General features: G+C 47.6%; 3 protein-coding genes across 15 annotated transcripts in view; 2 read left to right on the top strand and 1 right to left on the bottom strand.

Moving 5' to 3' along the window:
- Positions 1-5,657: 5,657 nt before the first annotated feature.
- On the top strand, positions 5,658-7,183 carry SLC10A4 (solute carrier family 10 member 4). Its single transcript, XM_048942029.1, has 3 exons — positions 5,658-6,037; positions 6,185-6,395; positions 6,531-7,183. The coding sequence occupies exons 1-3, from the start codon at positions 5,658-5,660 to the stop codon at positions 7,044-7,046; spliced, it is 1,107 nt and encodes a 368-aa protein (XP_048797986.1). The 3' UTR covers positions 7,047-7,183.
- A 449-nt stretch (positions 7,184-7,632) lies between these two features.
- On the top strand, positions 7,633-9,998 carry ZAR1 (zygote arrest 1). Its single transcript, XM_048943383.1, has 4 exons — positions 7,633-8,403; positions 8,476-8,568; positions 8,638-8,712; positions 8,778-9,998. Exons 1-4 carry the CDS (start codon positions 7,633-7,635, stop codon positions 8,919-8,921), a joined length of 1,083 nt encoding a protein of 360 aa, XP_048799340.1. The 3' UTR covers positions 8,922-9,998.
- A 1,760-nt stretch (positions 9,999-11,758) lies between these two features.
- The window catches only part of FRYL (FRY like transcription coactivator), a 155,817-nt gene continuing 146,309 nt past the window's right edge, over positions 11,759-21,266 (bottom strand). For 11 of the 13 annotated variants that reach the window (XM_048943375.1, XM_048943373.1, XM_048943377.1 and 8 more), the window contains 5 exons: positions 19,374-19,442; positions 16,619-16,636; positions 15,579-15,689; positions 14,050-14,246; positions 11,759-13,697 (listed from right to left, as the gene is read on the bottom strand). In XM_048943375.1, the coding sequence (XP_048799332.1) occupies positions 13,439-13,697; positions 14,050-14,246; positions 15,579-15,689; positions 16,619-16,636; positions 19,374-19,442 (654 nt within the window). In that variant the 3' untranslated portion in view covers positions 11,759-13,438. The remainder of the gene's footprint in view (positions 13,698-14,049; positions 14,247-15,578; positions 15,690-16,618; positions 16,637-19,373; positions 19,443-21,266) is intronic. The other 2 variants (XM_048943369.1, XM_048943371.1) reach the window with 1 other exon arrangement.

Below are 21,266 nucleotides of genomic sequence, written 5' to 3'. Positions count from 1 at the left end.
GTCTATCAGTAATCGCGTGATAAAATTAAAACAACAGAGAGATCACATTTACAGGCCACTCCACTCTGCCCTCAGCCTTTCCATTGCACTGTCTGGCTCTGATGCCTTTGTCACTCCGACAAGCGCTGCTCAATTTCCTAATTTTGATCTCCTGTTTTCTCTCTGCCCCACTTTGCATGAGAATCGCCCTTCCCACACAGCACAGTGACTCCATTCAAAACAGACAAGGTATCTTTCAGGGTCCCTTTCTTGCACTTCACCTTTTATCCTTAATCATTAAGGTTGGAAAAGAATACTAAGAACATTTAGTCCAACTGCCAACCCACCACCCCATGCCCAATGACCATGTCCCTCAGTGCCACATCTGCATGTTCTCTAAACATCTCCAGTGATAATGACCCCACCACCTCCCTAGGCAGCCCATTCCACATTTTTGGAGAAGAAATTCTTCTCCCATCTCACTACAACCTTGCTTCAGGTCATTCTAGAGAGCTCAAGTCTCTGAGCCTGCTCCAGACTGAACAATCCCAGTTCCCTCGGCTGCTCCCCGTAAGACTTCTGCTCCAGACTCTTCACAGCTTCCTTGTCCTTCCCTGGACACATTCCATGGCCTCAGTGCCCTTCTTGTGCTGAGGGGCCCAAAACTGTCCTCAAGATGTGGCCTCCCCAGTGTGGAGTACAGAGGGACAATCACCTCCCTGCTCCTGCTGGCTGCGCTGTTCCTGATACAAGCCAGGATGCCACTGGCCTCATTGGCCACTTGGGCACACTGCCCACAAGACCTGGCACCTGGTACTGCTAAAGCTTATACAAATGGCTTCAGGCTATCCAAATCCCTCTGTAGGCTTTCCTACTCTCAGGCAGATCCTCACTTCCTCCGAGTTTGGTGTCAACTGCAAACTTACTGAGCACGCACTCAATCCCCTCACCCAGATCATCTGTGAAGACATTAAACAAGACTGGCCCCAATACTGACCCCTGAGGAACACCATCACGACCTGTTGCCAGCTGGATTTAACTCCATTCACCAGCACCACTCTCTGGGCCTTACGATTTTGGCTACCCAGATTTTTTCTGGGCTGTGAACAAAGCACCCCACCTGTCCAGACAGCTGCTGACGGGGGCTGCGTGTCTGTTTGCAGCACCTGCCTGCAGCCAGCAGTGGGGTCAGCAAGCCCAGGGATGGAACACTGCTCCACGCTTCTTATACAATACCTGCCTGGCACCCCAACACAGAAGCAAAAGCCTTTGCTGACCCAAATCACCTTCCCAATGAATCAGCAGGGCCACAACATCCAGAATGCATTTCCCTGACCACAGTGACACAGCAGTCCCACTAAGATCACAGGATCAACATGAAGATCGTTTGGGTTATTAAAACAAGCCTCACCTCAGCGAGGTTTTAGAAGAGCACAGGCGCTGTGCGTCAGGGATCTTTTTCATCACATCAATGTACAACACCCTCTAGTAGGAGTATTAAGAGCTTCCCATTGTGTGTGAGATTTATTTCTTCCCATTCTCCTGAGATTTCTTTGTAAATCGATGGAGATTTAATTTAGGTAACAGCACACCTGGCTTGCGGTCTGGCCTTGCTTTGTTCATGTGCTGATCAGTGCCACAGATATCCATTTTCATTATTCTGTAAAAATCTGGCAGTGGGACAAGGACCATTTTTATTCCATGTTTATGCAGCTTTGCCGTAAGAGCAGCAATGCCAATGAGAGTGGAGTGTAGAGGGCTGAGGCAGAGCAGTACTGCTGCTGTTGACCTGTCCCATGGGCTTATTTTCAATCTGAAGAAAGCTTCAGCAGCAGAGGGCTGGGATTTGTCTTTAGGATGTCCTTCCTCAATTAAATTAACACTGCATGTAGCAAACAATGCTGCAGGAGTCTTTAAATTCACTCCTGTATTTTTTTGACATTCAAACTGTTCTGTAGGAAGATGCAGTTCTCAGTGTCATTTACTCTGACCTGGCTTTAAAAAAACAAAACCAAACCACAGCCCATATTTTAGAGGCACAAGACGACATTTACGCGCTTCACCTCGTATGATTTATGTCCCTAACTGGGTTAGGTTCCTGCATAGGAAATGAAGTGGGGCTTCAAGCCTCCATGGGAAACAGAAGCTTCTAACCCAGCTGGGTAAGGGCCAGGGACAGCACCTCCCAGCCCACCACCATTTGTCACTTTGCGCACATCCATCATCATCCAACATCATCAGCACACTGCAGTCATCTCACTCTGCATGAGCACCTGCAGCACAACGCATTTGTGTTCCAACCCCCCCAGCCCTGTGCCCAAGGGGGTTCCAACCCTGGGTTGCCAGCAGAGCCTTGCAAACGCGGAGCTCTGCTTGCAGCCTGGTTCTGAGCTCAGGGGTGAGCTTCAGAGGCAGCCCCGCCATCCCCAGCCCTGCCATCCCCAGCTCCGTTGTTCCCTGCCCCTGCCTGGCTGGGCACAAAGCTAATTCCGGCTCCTCTGCACTGAGACATGCATTAGTCATCCGGTCATTTATTTTATTATGCCTTTCATCGTGATGCTGATGGTGCTCCCACATGAAAAAAAAAAAAGATCTCAGACAGCAACGGAAGGCAGCAGTGCCTGAGGCAGAACGATTTCCTATTTAAACTCAGGTAAAGGTATCTAACATGCAACACGTAGTTGCAAACAAAAATATAGTAAGGCAGCCTCCGAACACACACTATTAATACCTGCTTTACAGCTGCAGGGGTACAACCGCCTCAGCAGATGTCCATCAGCAATCCATTTGCAGGATTAGCCCTTCTCCCACGGGCCAGGAGCCCACCTGTAATGGGATGGCTGGCAGAGGGATCTGCCTCTCAGTTTTGGAAGGTGGATCACACATAGTTAGGACGCTCAGTCCTAATGGTGAAATACTGGAACACAGCGACCTGAGTCCTGAAGTACTTCATCTGATGATTAATGGGCTTGAGGTGCTTTAAAAATAACCATGGGGCACACCAAGTACAACAGCGGGGTTTATTTCAGCAGTAATTTCTGCCCTGGACTGCTAACACAGAAATGCTCAGCAGGTCTGTGATTCAAAGGGAGGAGCTGCCCGCAGCCACGCAAAGGAAATGCAGCAGGCAACAGGGACACAAAGGAGATCGACAGCACAGCAGTGAGACTCATGCTGCTGCATTCAGGTCATGGCCAGATTCTTCTCTACCACACCACCTCAACTTCGTAACAACACTCAGAGGTTACAAATGTCAGAGCACTTCTCAAGGAGGGAATAAATAGAGTGCAGACTGTGGGCAGAATTCAGGCACTGGCACGGCTGCCCAGAGAGCTGTGGGTGCTTCATCCCAGGAGGCACTCAAGGCCGGGTTGGATGAAGCCCTGGGCAGCCTGAGCTGGTTGCATGGGGGTGGAACTGGGTGGGCGTTAGCATCCCTTCCAACCCAAACCATTCCATGGTTCTATGATTTGAAATAAGAGTCTGAGGGAGAAGAGAACAGAACTGTGATGAATGGGGGAGTTCAAATAGAGGAGAAGCACTTCCATGGGATCTCATCTGCACAAGGAAGCAGCATGGGTGCTGCACCCAGAAACCCAAGAAACAGGTTGAGAGGCCAGGCAGCTCCATGACACCAGTGCAAGATGAACCAAAAGAAGGGAAGTCCCACAGCAGAAGAGGTTGCAGTGACTGGGACATGTGGGCAAGGACAAATGCTGCTGGCTGCTGCAAATGGCCCCGTGGCGCATGAGGAGATGCTGCCATCATCCTGCCACTATGCCCCTGCAGTGGCTCCCAGAAAGGAGGGCAGGAAGCAACACATCTGGTTCTCTCAGCTTTTGCCTGAAATATGACTGGTTTGGGGTAGGAGTAATGCCCATCGATCCTGGTCAGCACGTCCTGACCAATGTCCTGAGGGTGCAACCTTCCCTCTTGAAAGAGGCAACAAGAGCCACCCACTCAGAGAAGGCCCAAGAACCAGCCAACATGGCCTTATCAGCACAAAGACAGCGATGAAAGAACCATCAAAATCACCAGCAAATCTGCATATTCGTATTTTGATTCCTAGCTCTTCAAAGACACAAGAAATAACCACTCTGGATTCATGTTATAAGTAGCAATGAACACACAGGTCTTGCTGTTCTCAAGGCCCAGAGGTCTCTCCCTGCGGCCTTTCCTCTCCTCTCCACGCTCCCATCACTGCTCTGCAGACTGCCCAGCGCTGACAGGTGCAGGGCACAGTGCTTCTCCCAGGAGCAGAGCACTTCAACAACCGCTCCATGCACTGTGCTGAGAACTCACTGGCTGAACAAGCAGTGAGGAGACCTGGGTCATTCCTTACAGTCCGGTCAGCACTGCTCACAGCATGCAGTTCCCCTGCAGAAACCAAGCCCCTTCTGTGAGTAGTGAGAGCTGTAGTGAGACAACACTATTCCCCACGGTTACAAACAGTGCACAAGTGGCTGCTCTCTTTCCCACTCCTTGCTTTCACCACCTGTCTGCTCATCCAATTTTCAGCAGATGGAATAACAAGGAATAATTGAGAATAAAAGACGATGGCTTTTATCTGCCATGTCTTTAACACGCCAGCAGTCGATGCGGCGCTTCCTGTGCTGCGGGCAGGCAGTGTGTGTCCCGCTCACAGCAGCAATCTGCACAGACTGAGGCACACTGCAGTGCCCCGTGCACGGGCCGGGCTGCAGCCTGCACCCTCACGATGACACACCATGCCAGCCCATGGCCACCTGCAGAGATGATAACCACCACACTCAGTGCCAAGCGTAACATTTTTGCACTGCTCCTGATGTGACAATACCAAAGTGCTGCCAGGAGGGGGGGAGCCAACAGTTGGGTTATCGTGGCCTCCTCCTGCTGCTGCCCGCGGGATGTGCTATACGTTATGACATAGAATATCTGCCCACCACCGCAGCCAGCCTGGGCAGTGACAGTGGCAGATAGCGCCCACACCTGCTGGGTGAGCTGCTGCACTGTGCCTGCATGCCTCCAGCAGCAGCAAACCATGGGGCACCGCAGCAGGAGGACAGTGCGATAAGGGAACTGAAGCCAAGCACCGGCAGCATGAGGGAGAGCAGAAGATTCAGCAGTGTGACACTTGAAGCACATACAGCGGAAACACAGTTTGGAACATTCAGCTTAAGAAAGCCAACCTGGCCCTGTGCTCTCCTTGGCCAGCAGTGGAGCACAAAATACGAATGAATGAGTGGCAGAGAGCTGGGTCCCATCGGGCTGTCCAGCGCCGATGACTCATCCCGTGCTCTCCTTCAGTTAACGGCAAGGAAACGAGAATGGACGGAGCAGCACCGAACCCTGGGCGCCTCCTGCCAGTCCCACCCGGACACCCCCAGCGCCCAGCAGCGCCCCGAACTCCTACCCCCGTCCTCCCCTGGAACCAGCGGGAGATCTGCGGGGGGTGCCCCCAGCCAGGGCGCCCGTAGCGCGGCGCGGTACCGCCGCTCCCCGAGCAGCTCGGTGCCCCCCCGCAGCCGTTGCGGGCCCTGCCCCCGCGAGAGGAGGGCGGCGGGGCCGGGGGCGGCGCTGGCGGCCGTCGGAGCTGCGGCGAAACACCGCCCCCGAAAGCGGCGGCAGACGGCGCGGAGCTCCGCGCGGGCTGCGGGCGCCCGTCACCCCCGAGGGTCCCGCGGCCCCGCGGTGCGCCCATGGCCGGCTCGGAGCAGCCGCCGGCGGCGGGCGGCGGCCCCGACGGCGGAGCGGCGCCGGGAGCCTCCGAGGCTCCGGGGGAGCGGCCGCTGAGCCAGGGGCTGAGCGTGCTGGTGGGGCTGGCGCTGTGCGTGACCATGCTGGGGCTGGGCTGCGCCGTGGAGCTGGGGCAGCTGGGGAGGCAGCTGCGGCGCCCCGTGGGGGTGCTGCTGGCGCTGCTGGGGCAGTTCGTAGCCATGCCGCTGGTCGCCTTCCTTCTCGCCCTCATCTTCGCGCTGGACGAGGTGGCGGCCGTGGCGGTGCTGCTGTGCGGCTGCTGCCCCGGGGGGAACCTCTCCAATCTCATGTCGGTGCTCGTCGACGGCGACATGACACTCAGGTAGGCAACGGGCGACGGGACGGGAACAGCGTGCGGCTCGGCCCCGGGACCCCGATCCTACCACGGGCCGGGGAGGACGGGAGAGGGGGGTGTGTTTAGGCAGCTCCTGTCCCGATACGATTCACTGTACCTTTCGCTCCCCCGCAGCATCATCATGACCGCCTCCTCCACGCTGCTGGCTCTGCTCCTGATGCCGCTGTGCCTGTGGCTGTACAGCCGGCCCTGGATCCACACGGCGCTGGTGCGGCTGCTGCCTCTGGGAGCCGTCAGCCTGACGCTGGGCAGCACGCTGCTGCCCATCGGCCTGGGGGTGCTCATCCGCTACCGGTATCCCCGCGCTGCCGACCTCCTGGTCAAGGTAAGGGCACGGCAGCGGGCACCAGAGTGGCTATCGGTGCAGTGCAGAGGTTCTGAATGCACAAAGTGAGAGCAGAGGGGGTTCTCGTGCTGTTAAACTCACAGCCTTGTGCTCTTTCTCGCTGTCTGTGGCCAGGTCTCGCTGTGGTCCCTCTTAGTGACCCTGGTGATCCTCTTCATTCTGACTGGCACCATGCTGGGGCCCGACCTGCTGGCGCACATCCCTGCCTCTGTCTATGCCATCGCCGTACTGATGCCGCTGACGGGGTATGCCCTGGGCTATGGTTTGGCCACTCTCTTCAGAATGCCCCCGCACTGCCGAAGAACGGTGTCTCTGGAGACTGGCTGCCAGAACGTTCAGCTCTGCACCGCCATCCTCAAGCTCACCTTCCCCCCACAGCTGGTGGGCGGCATGTACATGTTCCCCCTGCTCTATGCGCTCTTCCAGGCAGCAGAAGCGGGGCTCTTTGTGCTGGCCTACAAGGTGTACGGCAGAGACGGCCCCAAGCAGGAGATGCTGGGCGAGGAGGAGGACACAGACATCTCCTACAGGAAGCTGAAGGAGGAGGAGGTGCCCGATACCTCCTATGGCACGGTGACCACTGAGGAGCTCGGTGCTGCTCCAACAGAGCCGGCACAGACAGCGCTGTAGGCAGATGCTGGGGTGACAGCCGGGGCCATGTGCTGTTGTTGAGGTGACGGCGTGCTTGTCATGAAGCCATGCTTGTGCTGGGTGCACTCACTCGGACTCTGTTGTTGTTCCAGCTGCTCCCGTCGTACAAAGTGACGTATGTTTATTGCCATCACTGGTGTATTTCCTCAAAAGTATATATAAATAAAAAGAATAATAATAATAAAAGAGGAGAAAGTATCACTGCTGCACAACTCAGTGACGGCTCCTCTCCGTGCTATGAGGCTCCCGTCCGTGCGAGTGTGGAAGAAGGAGTGCATTCCGAGGGGCCGAGGGGCCGTCACCTTGCACGTGTCTCCACGCTCCCGTCGTAAAATACCGCGCTGTCCGCGCTCGCCGCAAATACGCGGCCGTGCCCAAACCAAACCCGCGTTGCGGCCCATTCGTCACGTGGAGGCAGCGCGAGCACCGCTCCCCTCAGCTCACCGAGCCCCGCGGGCGGCCCGAGGCCCCAGGCCGGGCTTCAGGCGGGCGCCGCCGGGGCGTGGGGAGCCGGGCCCCGCCCCGGGGGTATTTAAGGCCGCCCCCAGCCGGCCGTCGAGGCGCCATGGCGGAGGACGCGATGGAGAGCTACCTGTACGCTGCCTACCCGCCCTACTCTTACCGCTACCCACCGCCCAAGGGCAAAGGCGGGTCGGGCGGCTGGCGGCCGCGGGGCGGCTACTTGGCGGGCTACGGGGAGGCGGCGGCGGCCGCGGCCGAGTACTTCGACAACTACCAGCGTGCGCAGCTGAAGGCCATCCTGTCGCAGGTGAACCCCAACCTGACCCCGCGGCTCCGCAAGGCCAACACCAAGGAGGTGGGCGTGCAGGTCAACCCGCGGCAGGACGCCTCGGTGCAGTGCTCCCTCGGGCCCCGCACGCTGCTGAGGCGCCGGCCCGGCCTCGCCCCGTCGCGACCCCGCGAGGCGGCCCCGCAGCCGGAGCAGGAGCAGGGCAGCCCGGTCACCACCGGCACCCGAGCCGTGCGCTTCCCGCGCACCGTCGCCGTGTATTCGCCCGTGGCGTCCCGTCGTCTCACCGCCTTCCCCGAGGAGCCCGAGCCGCCGCCGCGGGAGCCCGAGGCGTCGCAGGAGCCTGAGGCGTCCCGGGAGCCCGAGGCGCCGCCGGCCCCGGCAGCCGTCGAGGAGGAGCGGCGCGAGGCGGAGGCGGTGCGCGCCAGCTGGGAGAAACCGCCCGAGCGCGAGGCCGCTCCGCTGGAGCAGCGCGGGGCCGCGGCGCCGGACGGGGATCGGGAGGGGGCAGAGCCGCGGGAGGAGCCGCCCGCCGCGCCCCAAAAGCAGGAGGCGGCCCCGGGCAAGGCCCGTCTGCGCTTCCAGGTGAGGAGCGGGGCTTGGGGCGGGGGCCGGGCCGCGCCGCGCGTCGCCCTCGGTAACGGCCGTCTCCGTCAGTTCCTGGAGCAGAAGTACGGCTACTACCACTGCAAGGACTGCAACATCCGCTGGGAGAGCGCCTACGTCTGGTGCGTGCAGGGCACCAACAAGGTACGTCCCGTCCCGCCCGGCCCCTCGCCGCCCCCGTCCCGCGCACGCTGACCGCCCCGCGCCCCGCAGGTGTATTTCCGTCAGTTCTGCCGCACCTGCCAGAAGTCCTACAACCCGTACCGCGTGGAGGACATCACCTGCCAGGTAACCTCCGTCCCCCGCACCCCCGGGCCGCTCCCCGCTCCCCCGCTGACGCCGCCTCTCCGCAGAGCTGCAAGCAGACGCGCTGCACCTGCCCCGTGAAGCTGCGCCACGTGGACCCCAAGAGGCCGCACCGCCAGGACCTGTGCGGGAGGTGCAAGGGGAAGCGCCTCTCCTGCGACAGCACCTTCAGCTTCAAATACATTATCTGAGGAGGAGGGGGATTTTGTTTGTTTAGGGCTCTTCCAGGGGAACTGCAGGCTCCGCAGGTTGTTTTCCGTTGTTGTTGGTTGGGTTGAGGGTTGCTGGGAAAGCTGCGAGTAAAGATTTGGTGAAGCCTCTGCTGGTCAGGTGGGGCTGTGCCCGGTTTGGGGGTGTGCGTTGAGATTTTGGTAATTGTGTAAGGGAAGAGCCCGCAAATACTGGTTTGCGAATTAGTGACAGCCTGGGCTGCAGCCAGCTCAAGGCTGTGTGGAATCTCAGACAGGAAAGAACGCTGGTTACTCATCCTGCATGAGAAGCTCAACCACTTGTGCATCAGGCTGACATCCACCGTGGGTGGTGGAGCACATTGCAAAGGGGGCCATGGCGGTATTCAGTCACTGTGCACATTGGTGCTGCAGGGCTCCTGCCCTGCTGTTCCTCTCTGGAAGAGGCTGAGAATGACTGTGTAGAAGTCAGGCTGCTGCTCGTATGGCTGCCCGGGCTTGGCTGAGCTGGTGTTATAAGTTGGGAGCACATGCTGCTTGGGGTGGTGTTAATTTGTCTTCAGAAGCAGCTATCACTGGCTGATGGCGAGGGAGTTTTTGATGTTTGATTCCCCTCGGAATGCACTCCTTCTTCCACGCTCGCACCGACGGGAGCATCAGGTGAACAGAAACTTTGGGTTATTGGGAAAAGTGGCACTTGAAAGGCTCTAGGTGACCTGCATCTGCCCAGCTTCCTCTGAACCTTCAGGTGCTGCACAAAGAGCTGCACATGGGGTGGTGTGTGCTTGGGGTCTGCTGCCTCCTGTCAGGGAAGGAGCAGATCACTGCCCGTCTGGGATAGGGTTTGCAGCTAGAAGTGATGCACCTGGACTATTTCTGCTGCTAGGGTGAGGTCTCCATGGGGATGAGCATGTTTCAGTGGTGTTATGCACATCAGCACACTACAGCAGTGCCACCTGCACAGACAACTCAGGGAAACCTGTGTCCCTCTACATTCTACCTCATAGCTAAGGAGTTGGGTAAACAATGGAGAAATGTACTTTCCTGAGAATGCGAATAAAGCTGTTACCTTTGAAATTAGCACTACACTGGACTGAGTCTTGTGGAGAACTCTTTTAAGGTGTCTTTCTCTAGAGAAGAACTGATTTTACTCCATCGGGAGTGGCTGAAGGGGAGCAGTCTGTGTCTGTGCTGCTCTCAGAGAGGCTATGGTATGGTGAGGAGGCAACTGCTGTGCTTGCCAGTAGAGAATGCCTGCCGGGGGGCAGTGTTAATGCTACAGCTCCTCTAGAACAGATGTAATTCATCCTGCTGTCAGTTCCTGCATTAAGTGTGTCCCTTGAACTTAGTGCAGTAACTCTTTGTAGTTTTGTAACTTAAATCTTTTGCAGTAAGAGTACAATATATCGCCAGCAATTGATTGCTCAGTAACTTCACTTATGCATGCTTCACTAATTACTATATCAGCATGATGTGTTCTAGGAATAGGCAGAGTGCTACTGATTTTTATTTTTTTTTTCCTACAGCAACACAAGTTCTGTGCCATATCAAGGCAGCTGACAGAAATAGCAGTTCAGCTCTCCCTATGTACACAGCTCTCCTCTCAAGTATGGCTTTGAGGGCTACTTGCTGTGGAGTTACCAGCAATAGCCAGAGTGGAACTGCAATACAGCTGGGCACTGCTGCCTTGGAAGGCACACAGCTGGTGCTGAGAGCCCAGCTGATCTTCAGGAAAGCTCCTTCAGTGGTGAAAGAGGGACAGGCTGGCCCTACCTGCTGCTGTAAGGTCCTTGGGTGTGGAGGAAGGGGAGTGCAGCAGGCAGTGCTGTTAATGGTGTTAAACAAGATTTCCTTTGTGCTGTGCTGGCTCCTAGTGCAGCAGTAGCTGTGAGTGTCACTCCTCCAACAAAAATATATTCACTGCTTTTATTGCTTGATGTACAGTTCTGCATTCTTTCCCGCTTTACTGCTCTGTCATGTCTTTGACAGCACATGCTGTGTTGTGGGCCCTAGTTCCTCAATTCAGCAGAAAGAAGGGAAGCTGATGGTGACCTGTGTGGTTATGCAGAGCAGAAAGGAGCAGACTTGTCAGCTCTTTAGAGATATCTTGAGTGTGCGCTGCACAGCTTTTCCATGTAAAGGTGCTTTTTGCTCTGGTAATACTGCACTCAGTGCATCTTAAAGATGTCAGACGTGCCAGGTTTCAGACAGCCTTCAGTACAGCTGTGTTTAGCATGCTGCTGGCACCGGGTGAGAATGAGTCATTTGGGAAGTGGCAATCAGCAAAAAGAGCAGCACTTGGCATGGCCTGATGGCCTCTGGGAGAAGGGGCTGTGAGCAGCCAGGAGTGAAGGATGGGGCTTTGTAAGACAGAACAGGTGGCACAGAGGAGGTCTGGTGGTGGTTCTTAACCCACAGAGAAAGAGGAAGCGTGCACTAAGAAGAAATACTCAGTCATTGAGCTACTATGATTTATGCTCCATAGGGCAGGTATGCAGAAATGGAGTTTTGAGGAGTCTTAGAAATTCTGTTCACGTTCTCAGAAGATGCCTGGGAAAATGCATGCACCAGATACGAGGGGGAAAAAAAAAACAGGAATTCCCATTCTTCTGTAGTCAGCATTTAGCTTAAGTACTTAAATGCTCCTAAAAATATATGAACTTCTGGCCTGTAAAAGTACACGAGATGACAGATACAATGTCTTTTTATTTTTACAAAAAAAAAAAACTGGTAAAAGATGATGTAAATAAAAGTGTAATGCGCCACTAAATGTAACCACTTATCCCCCTGTAAATACTTATTAAATAATTAAGAACACCAGCTACAGTACCACAAAACCATCAAAATAATTCCATTTTATCAGGGTCAGGAAAAAAATACAGTGATTATGGATGTGCCTTGACCGGTTACAGAGCTTGTTAGGATAATGTAACTACTGTCAGCAGCCCAACAGTGTGCACAGTGCCTTCAGTTAATGCGCTTCAGTACAATTAATTACATTTCTAGTGGGGTTCAATTCCCCCAGAAAGGCAGAGCTAAGAATTTCAGTTCTACATTCTAAACTCTGGAATTAGAGCCCATTAAAAAAAATCACAGTGGGTAAGAGATGTATATAAAAATACTGGGTGTTCCTTTCAAATCACAGGAATCGGGGGACTACATTCTCTTTTTTTCTTCTTCTTTTTCATTTTTTTTTTATTTTTTATTTTTATTTTTTTACAAAACGCTGTTGGTTTCAACAGAATCCAGTTTGTTTTATGCTACAGACTTTGACACTGAACTAGAAGAATATTGCCTGTTTGTGTGGTTTGGGAGGCAATCCTTTTGTCTGTATAGTCCCAATTCCTTAGGCTTACCTTGAGCCATGTATGTGCATTCAGACTTCTGTTTGAAGCCTGCAGGCTACTCAGACTGCAAGTCATGTATGTGACTACCCATAGTGAGAACTCCCCTTCCCCTCAGCTTTATACACTAATGTCTTAACAGTGCATTGCACAAATTTACAAGAAAAATACTGGTTTTGCACTATACAGTTTCTAGAATATTTACAGAATAAAATAAGTTAACTTCTAATGAGAATTGCTGATGGGCAGCATATATCTTTAATATACATTTTAAAGTCTCTGCAGGCAGCTACTTTTTGGTTAGTTGTTATCAATATTTGTAACATAAGCACTGATCAGAGAACTGAGCAGCATTCCAATAAAGTTAACAGATATATTATTTCTTTTAGAAACACTGGGAAATCCCAGTTTAAAATATTATTAAATGTCCTAACATTTACACGCTATGAGGATTAGATCTAATAAAATAAAATTTCTTCAAAAATAATCTTGCAGCTCTCACAAGCATGCTCTGAGACCTCATTTAACAATCATCCATACCTCCAAAAAACAACTGTCACATAGCCATACATACCAACTCACACACATCGTTTCCTCGTTACGGACAACAAAATTAAACACTGAGAAGTCAATGGTTTTTGCAGGCAGAAGCCCTCCTACTCGTATTCAACCTCACACTCTCCATGATGCTGCAAAGTGTCTCATTAGGTATCAGTTGATGATTATATCTACTGCTGCTGGAAAGCCAGGGAGCATTGCAGGTCTTCAGCCAAAATAAACCAGCCTTGATTTTAGCCTCATCCCACCTGCAGTATTGATTCAACATTTAGAGGCTGTTACTGCAAACACCATGTATGGTTCTGTTACAACAGAAAATAATGCATATGTATGCATTACATTTAAGCCCTTTTCCTTTCATGTAGGTTTTATACATACATTTAATTAAAAAAATACTACTGCCACACAGCTACTGTGTAGAAAGAGCAGTTAAGTAAGATGTTAACTTCCATTTTCAGATTCTTCTGAAGAACTAAATTCCAGCTGTGATGAAAGTGGGTCATTTGTCAGGATTGCTGCAGTTTCTTTTCTGTGTTTTTTGTTTTTGTTTCAAATGAAAGGTGCTCAATAATAGTCAGAAGCATCTTCAGTATCAGTTCTCTTCTAAATGACAGCTGTTCAGAATCCAGTGCTCACAAGACTGACTCCTGGTTTGATTTTCCCTAGAAGGTGATAGGATTGCACCATGCGTAGAGACTCCCGAATTTCTAGATTAAGTTCCATCAGCTTTGAGCTGGCCTCAGACATATCCTGGTTGGAGCCCACAACTGCAAAGCTCCCAGTCTGACCAAGTGTCTGATGACGGAAATATATGTGCAGCAGTGTTTGGATGGGGTCATCTTCTGAACTGCCAAAGATGTCGTGGGGCCAAATGGATCTGTGGACACACAATTTGTATTTAGACATTAAAAAAAAAAGTAATTAAGGATTCTTAAAACGGGGATCTGAACAGAAGATATGGAGATGCAAGAGGAATGTTTTTTCTGTAGTCCTCATAGTGAACAGTGTGATTTTTCACAAAGCCAAATTCTGAAGAACAAGTATTCCTACAATTGCCTTTTTTTAAATCAAAAAATGCCAATGAACATGCAATAATTAATCACCTGTGCTTGTCTTTTGCAGTGAGAGTATCTAGCAATAGCTGAAAAAATTGGAATAGTGCCTATCCCTGCCTTTAAAACAGCCCATTAGCAAATTCTGGCCTGAAAGCATAATCCTTATGCACACACCTGAAAGCCTTGACCTGTGCTACAGCTGACACAAACTCCTTGCTTCTCAGGGCTTCAATGAGGGAGTGAATCGCTGTTTCTGTGCTAGCTTGGGAAGCTTCTGCAATTTCAATTTCTTCGATACCACTGTCAGATGCAGCCTCAGCCTCTTTCAGACAGCTCTCCAAAAGAGCAAGTTCCTCAGACATGTTTATGACCTGAAAGAAATACAAAAGTAAGCTTTTCTAGTTTAAATATATCTTTAGCTAAATTAAGCTTCAGCTGGTCAGACACACACATTTTTCCTCCTTGGTACAATCCTAAAGAAGATACACAAAAAGTAATCCAACTATTTGCTTCAGTTCCTTATACATACAGCCAGCTTAATGGCCCAAGTGTATCAGGTGTTTCAGCTTTCCCCAATGAAATTTCCATCTTTGTCAGTTCTTTAAAATTTGTTCCAAAAAGTACCTTTTTCTTCTCACATCACTTAAGAACGATTAAGTTGATATGAAGCATTTGGAAAGTACAACAGGAGTTGTGTTGTTACAATGACAACCTCAACACAAAGAAAAAATCTGTAAGAACTCACAGCCCAGCAGAATAACTAATTCAGATAATGTATATAATACCATCTTTTGCTTTAGCTCCAGCATATAAGTGAAAGACAAAAGCATGCTCAAAACAGGATTCTGCAGCTGACTTCAGAATTCAGGCTGGTGTGACGCTGACCTTCTGGGACGTTCTTCATACAAAACAAACTCACTCATTTGCAGCCCCAACAAAAATCTGGGGATCTAAGTAACACGCATCATTTTTTTCCTAAACCAAAGGCTTCCACTCCTCTTCTTTGTTTTCCTCTCCACTACATCAAGCAATACTTTTTTCTTTTAAAATGCTTCCTCTATTGCATTACAGTCCCGTGGGAGAACGTTGAGAAGATTATTAACATTATTAACAGTGTAACTCATTCAGATAAACTCGATTAAGATCCACGTGTGCCACGTGTGCACAGCTGAATGACGCATTTTGCTTCTAAAGTTAGTACACCTCAAAATCAGCCACAAGACACCCAGCATGCATTACTAACTGCACACAGGTTGGGACTAGGGTTGCAGTGAAACTGAATGGCAGGTGGCATGAGGCAGTTTGGTGATTGACTGGTAGTGAGTCACTGTGTTCCTGACAGGAAGCGCTGGGGTGACGGAAAGGGGCTTCATCACAGAACTCTGCTGGTTGAATTTGTTGTAGCTTGATTAGCAAACGCCAAGAGTGCTACTGAAATATTTCAAGCCCTCATCGCTGGACTCCCTGCCCTCCTGTGTAAGAGCTTTCAAGTTGTACAAAAATCAACGCTGATTATTGCACATCTCAGAAAATTCCTGCAAGTTCTACTTAGATCTTTCAGTCATTAGCTATAGAGTAGCAGGGTACCCTCCTGCAGTTTTTAAAAAGGTGTCCTGCTGAAAAACACGTTACCAAAATGTATTCAAAGTGATTTGGCTTTAAAATGTCAACAGCAAGTAGCTAAATGGCATGATTTTCATTACCTCTGCTTCTTTTTTGATTGTGTTTACTTGGCTGATAAGTTTGCAGTAGGCTTGGAACAGAAGCAACAACTGGAAATGCAATTTGTACAGCCTCCGACATAACTCCAGTTCCTACAAATGTAAACAATGTCATTAGATTCACAAAGTGCTGAACATCTACTATCCAATACAAGAAACATGACAGCTTCAATACAGAATGTGCAAAAAGTAGAAGTAGTTATTTGGTTACTGTTATGAAAATGCCAACAAGATTTGCAAGCTAGTGCAGCAAGAAGCTAATGAAAAGCAAATGAAAGCTTCATTCAGTTCTGTGTTTATAGGTAGACTCTCTCACACAGGTTAAGAGTTCAAATTTTAATAAGAAGTTACATTTCCAAATGGTAGGAAACAAAGGGATTCAAAATGCATTTTAAAATGTCACATTCCCAGACAGAATATCATAGATTGTTTACTTGATATTAATACTGCTTTCAGTTCAAGAACTAATACAAAAAAAAGATACTGTTGTGATTGCTAAGTACACCATCTTTCATAACCACTGATATGAATATGTAAACATAGTATATAACCTGGTCTTTAGCTCATAACTGCCTGATTGAATAAGAGGAAAATAATTCCATTCTTGAATGTAAGAATAATGTTTCCTTTGTGAAAGGTAGCTCTGTTTCCATTTTAGAAAATACCACGTGATATAATCTTAAAGAAATTAAACAGCAGCATTAACTTGTGCACTGTCTTGTTTCAATTTTTATGCTTCTGAAACTGTTTGAGGTGCAGACAGTGCTAATGCTGCTTTACATAAAGACATAGGAGCTAATTCTAATGGAATAATCTTCTATAAGGTTCTACTTACTACAGGATTCTGTTATCTACAGAGAACCAACAGTTCACTGGGTTAGATGATGCAGAAATGAAGCACACAGCATTTTTGTAATAGTCTATGACAGGACACCACTATGTCACAAATGGATGAGACAAATGGAGACCAGCTCGTTGACTGGCATGGTTAAATATTCGATAAATCAAGAACCATCACTTACTGCTAGAATTTCCATTTGCTAAGCAAGAAGATGAGCAGGTCACAAAAATACAAAGAAAGAAAAAAGATCAAGAATTAGTGCAGGAAATCATTTGAATTAGGGTAAAAGATGTCCCGGGTAAAATGGAGAATGAAACACAAGTAACATGCTCCAAATATACTCTGAATGGAAAAAAAAAATTAACAGATTGAAGTTGAATTGCTACGCACTTGCTGTTGTAATTATCAATGTAATCAGTGACTTTATTGGACAAACATGAGTACATGAGTAACATATCTCACCTTACAACCCTGCCTGGTCTTTACGTATTGTATGATCTTTAAGGTATGCAAAATTAGAAATTCAAAAGCAGGTCTGAACATCTGTATAACCTGTACAATGCTTCTTACTTTTCTGCTCAAGCACAGGTAATTCTTTGTAAAATTTGAGGTGCGTGTGGATTCTGAACTTTTTAAGAATTTGTGTTAGGAAGTTCTTTTTGCTAAACTCAGTCCTCAGGTTCTCAACACCTCACTGTGACAGTTTTGTGATTCAGTTGCTTTCTTTTTTTTTTTTCCCCTCCCAACAATGTTTGAAAGAGAGAAAAAAAAAAAACAACAAATACATTCCTTAGACAAAGTAAGAAACTCCTGTGCTTTGTAAAGCACTGTGCTGATGACAATTAAGCCATGTTCAAGGGACACATGGATGAAGATGGAGCCAGCATCTGATTCTAACAGGCAGGAGCAGTGAAGAGTTACTAAGCACACAGCTAATTACCAGGTGTGCAATAAGTTATGCACCGCATGCTTAATGGACTGTAAACATTGTGAGGTTTTGTAGTGTACTTGGTGCTGTTATACACATAGCACAATTTTATAAGCAAAAGCTTCCAATGCACCAAACATCTTGAACTGCCCACTTTGAGAAGAATTATTCCAATGGAACACAGATTCAGATTTTGAGAAATGGCAGAGTCAGCTTATTTAAGAATCAGTCATTAAGTCCCTGTGTTCTTGTCTGCTTGGCAAGACCATCTTGATTTTCTCACTATTCCATAGCTGTATTGATCACAGTGCTTAAAATTGTTAAGAAATGGAAGCAGCCCTGCAGCCTTGTGTCTCTGCACAGGACAGAACTTAGGTCTTTTTAGCATTAACCAGTTGACTGGATAGAGTTAGCAGTTTACACTCCACTCACTTTTAGAAAAATGATCTTCTATATCTCCATTCCATCAAGCCACTATAAGCATCAGTGAGTAAATACGTAACTTATGTAAACTGTGTATGTTTATGAAGCAAAAAAACAAGATTCATCATCCTCAACGGATACTACACCTTAAAATGATTTTAACTGAGCCTGCAGTGCAAGGATACACATACACACATACACACAAAAAGCTTCCAGCCTGCTTTGTAAGCTAGAACTGAAACAACAACCAGAGCAGGTCTCCTCAAACAATCATTAAGAACTGGCTGCACGGCTCCTGTTCTGAGATTGTCTTCAAACACAGCTGAACTGGAAAAGAACAAATAGAACTGCCTTGCTCTGACTGATGCATTCTCTCCATACAAGTTAAATGAAAGTCTGTGTCCTGCTTTCCCAACATTTCTTAGTTTGTCTAGCTGTATAATGGGAATAGTAATATTTACCTTCATGGTAGTGTCCAAACAGTTTCTTAAGTGTACATAAAGCAACATTCCAAAAATGGACTGAAATACACAGACACTGCTTTTTAAATCAATACACAGAGCATTTAGTGTGCTGTAGTACTGTGTTGTTACATAGTGCCAGTCACTACAGGAAGATGTGAACCACGTGTGAAATATACCAGATGTTGTGCTTGCAGGCAAAGCAAAAAGCCTCTCAAGTGGTAGCGAGTGTGTGAATAATTATATTTTGCTTTAACCACGTTCAATGTCTTTAAAATACTCAACCTCAGTGTGGTAATACAAACACATTTCTGTACTCTAAAAAATTCATACACATTTTGTGACTGGATTTAAACAAATTTTATATAAAGTATATATGAGACTAAATGTAAACTAAGGAAGAAGCAGTTCACGCACACAATGGAAATTTCTGTTGCTAAACACCACATTTTCAGCAGCAGAAACATTACCAAGTATATCAAGGAAATAAGATTCCAACTGAACTGAAGTCCCAGTCCACTTTGGAAAAAGCTCTCACTCTCTTTAGCAATTAGTAATATTAAACAAAAACACTGTCATGCAAGTACATACAGCATATCAAACTGATCTTAATAGGTTACTTCACCTGTTGTTATTAGATGATAGTTTGACAAAAGAGTTTCATTATATTTTTGCCATTGTATTATATTGTTCCATCCCACCCAAATGGTGGCTCTGAAAAGGTCATACATATTTATATAACATTAATTATATTAAATTCAGTTGAGATTTTTGGCCAGACAGTTTATCTGAGCATACAAGCAGAATGCTGATCTTTCTTCTTCTAGAAAAGAAGAAAGCTGCACAAAAGTGGACTTACTGGTACAAAGATGGTATCTAGTCTGCTTATCTACTCAGCGTTATTAAGCCTAGAACCCAGGACTGGTTGCCAGCTTTTATTAAAAAAAAGCCCATTTTATTAGACCACTGCTTCATAAGAAACTGAGTTTCCAGAAGATTGCATGATAACTGAAATGAAAAGCTTTTCATATGTTTTTAATCTCTCTTGCAAATATTGGAGTTTTTGTCCAACAGATCTGCTTTTAAATCTCATATCCAGAGACTTACAAATGAGATGTACCTACCTGGGCATCTGTGTTAGTGCCATGAATGCCATCATCAGTACCAAATGTTCTTTTGCAGTCAGCTAGCCACTGAAAAATAAATACAAACAAGATTAGACATTATTTGAAGTACAGCAAACTGAAAACTGTAGTAAAACTGCTTACGACATCTCAGTACATCTTTTACATTCTTAGACTATGTAAGAAGTCGTGATATGAAATCAGTTTTTATCAGTGTTGTTTTCACTGCTGATTTCTGCCATGAAGTATAGCTTTGCAGCTTTTATTGCATCCTTTTTGTTGCAGATTTAATGTAGCTTCATTCTCCTAGATGGAGATAGCACACTTCAGTCCAAATACTAACATGACTGAACTTGGGTATTGTTACAGGGAGACGTAAGGGGAGGGGGAAGAAAAATGGCATTCATTAAATGAGTTCATATTTTCTCTTCACTTTCTGCACACCAACATGATTTCTCAGCACTTCAAACCTACCAATCATGCAAATTACAGAAGAAGGGCAAGTCTGTTTTACTTCAGCAACAGCAGTTGCCCCTGTGTAACAAGATGTATGTGCAGATTTACTGGGAGAAACAAAAAAATCCAAAATCTTCAGTAGGTATTCAGTATCACCTCTGGTTCATACAAGCCAGAGAGATGAAGCACGCTCACATTATACCATGCAAACACAGATTCCACCCTCTTCCATAATACAGCACTGTATTTAACTCCAGTTCCTGCAGTGCATAACAAATTTATTATTTTCAGTGGGTAATCTCTTTTTTTAACCCTTAAAAAAGCAAGGAAATTTTCAAGTATTAATATCAAGCATTTGTGGAATGAAATACACTCTTTTTGGATAATGTGACCTGGTGATCTCATCTATGGAATGCTCAGCATATTCCTCAGTACAGTGAAAACAGCAGCAAGCATGAGGTAATTTGGGTATTACTGAAATAGCAACACGTCATGTTGAGATGCAGAGTGCAGATTATCTTCAGAAGTGAAGAACAGGTTCTGTACATCCATGCAGGAATAAATACAGCATACCGACCGCTTTGTATCATAAGTCTCACAGGAAGTCTCTGTAACCTTTTCCTAACCTTTGTCTGATGCAAGAAAAAGAAAAATGTGATTTCCCATCTGCTCAATTTAATAAAGGTTACTTAGTGAATTAACCAGGCCTGTGTGCTTATCAAGAGGAGAAATGGAATTCTCTAAACACTGTGGTGTCAGCTTCAATTAGTGACATGGATACCGACATACACAGCAAATCTAATTTTTCTTCTTATCTGACAGCATTCATCGATAATAATGGAATAGGTTTGCACTGAAATGAACACCAACAAAAACTGGAAGCCAGCAGTTGTTTTCACACGCTTTCTTTAAGAATTTCTTTAAATCTTAAACCAGTTTGAATAAAGGGCATGCCTAGAATTTTATGGAATACATTTAACATCATATTTTATATTACATGTGCCTGATTTCAGTATCTCAGTCCCTAATATATAAGGGAAGTCACAAACAGCATCCTTGCAAGAGAACAGAATAGTAACTCCAAAAGATTGACAAAATTAATTAATTACAAGTTTTGCAAAGAATATATGTTCAAGCCTGCAGAAAGGCCTAAACTTTCTCTTTGAGAACAGCAACAGGTTCTGTAATAAAATACTCATATGTTTACCTTACAACAATTTGCTCTTCCCTAGGTATCTCCTACAAAGATGTGGGTGAAAAATGTAAGATAGGGAAGTTTGTGATTGCCCTTGGTCACAGTATAGGTTGATTTGCCAGATGACCCTAAAACAGACATCCCTCAAAAATCCTACAGTACAGATACCTTTCTTCTGTCTTATTTCAGTGCAGAGTTTCAAGCAACTGCAACCCTGTTTTGAATTGGATTCACATGAATGG

The sequence above is a fragment of the Lagopus muta genome, chromosome 4 (genome assembly GCF_023343835.1).
Source record: "Lagopus muta isolate bLagMut1 chromosome 4, bLagMut1 primary, whole genome shotgun sequence".
NCBI lineage: Eukaryota > Metazoa > Chordata > Aves > Galliformes > Phasianidae > Lagopus > Lagopus muta.
Note: the sequence above shows the minus strand (reverse complement) of the source record. Positions and strands in the feature narration are given on the sequence as shown.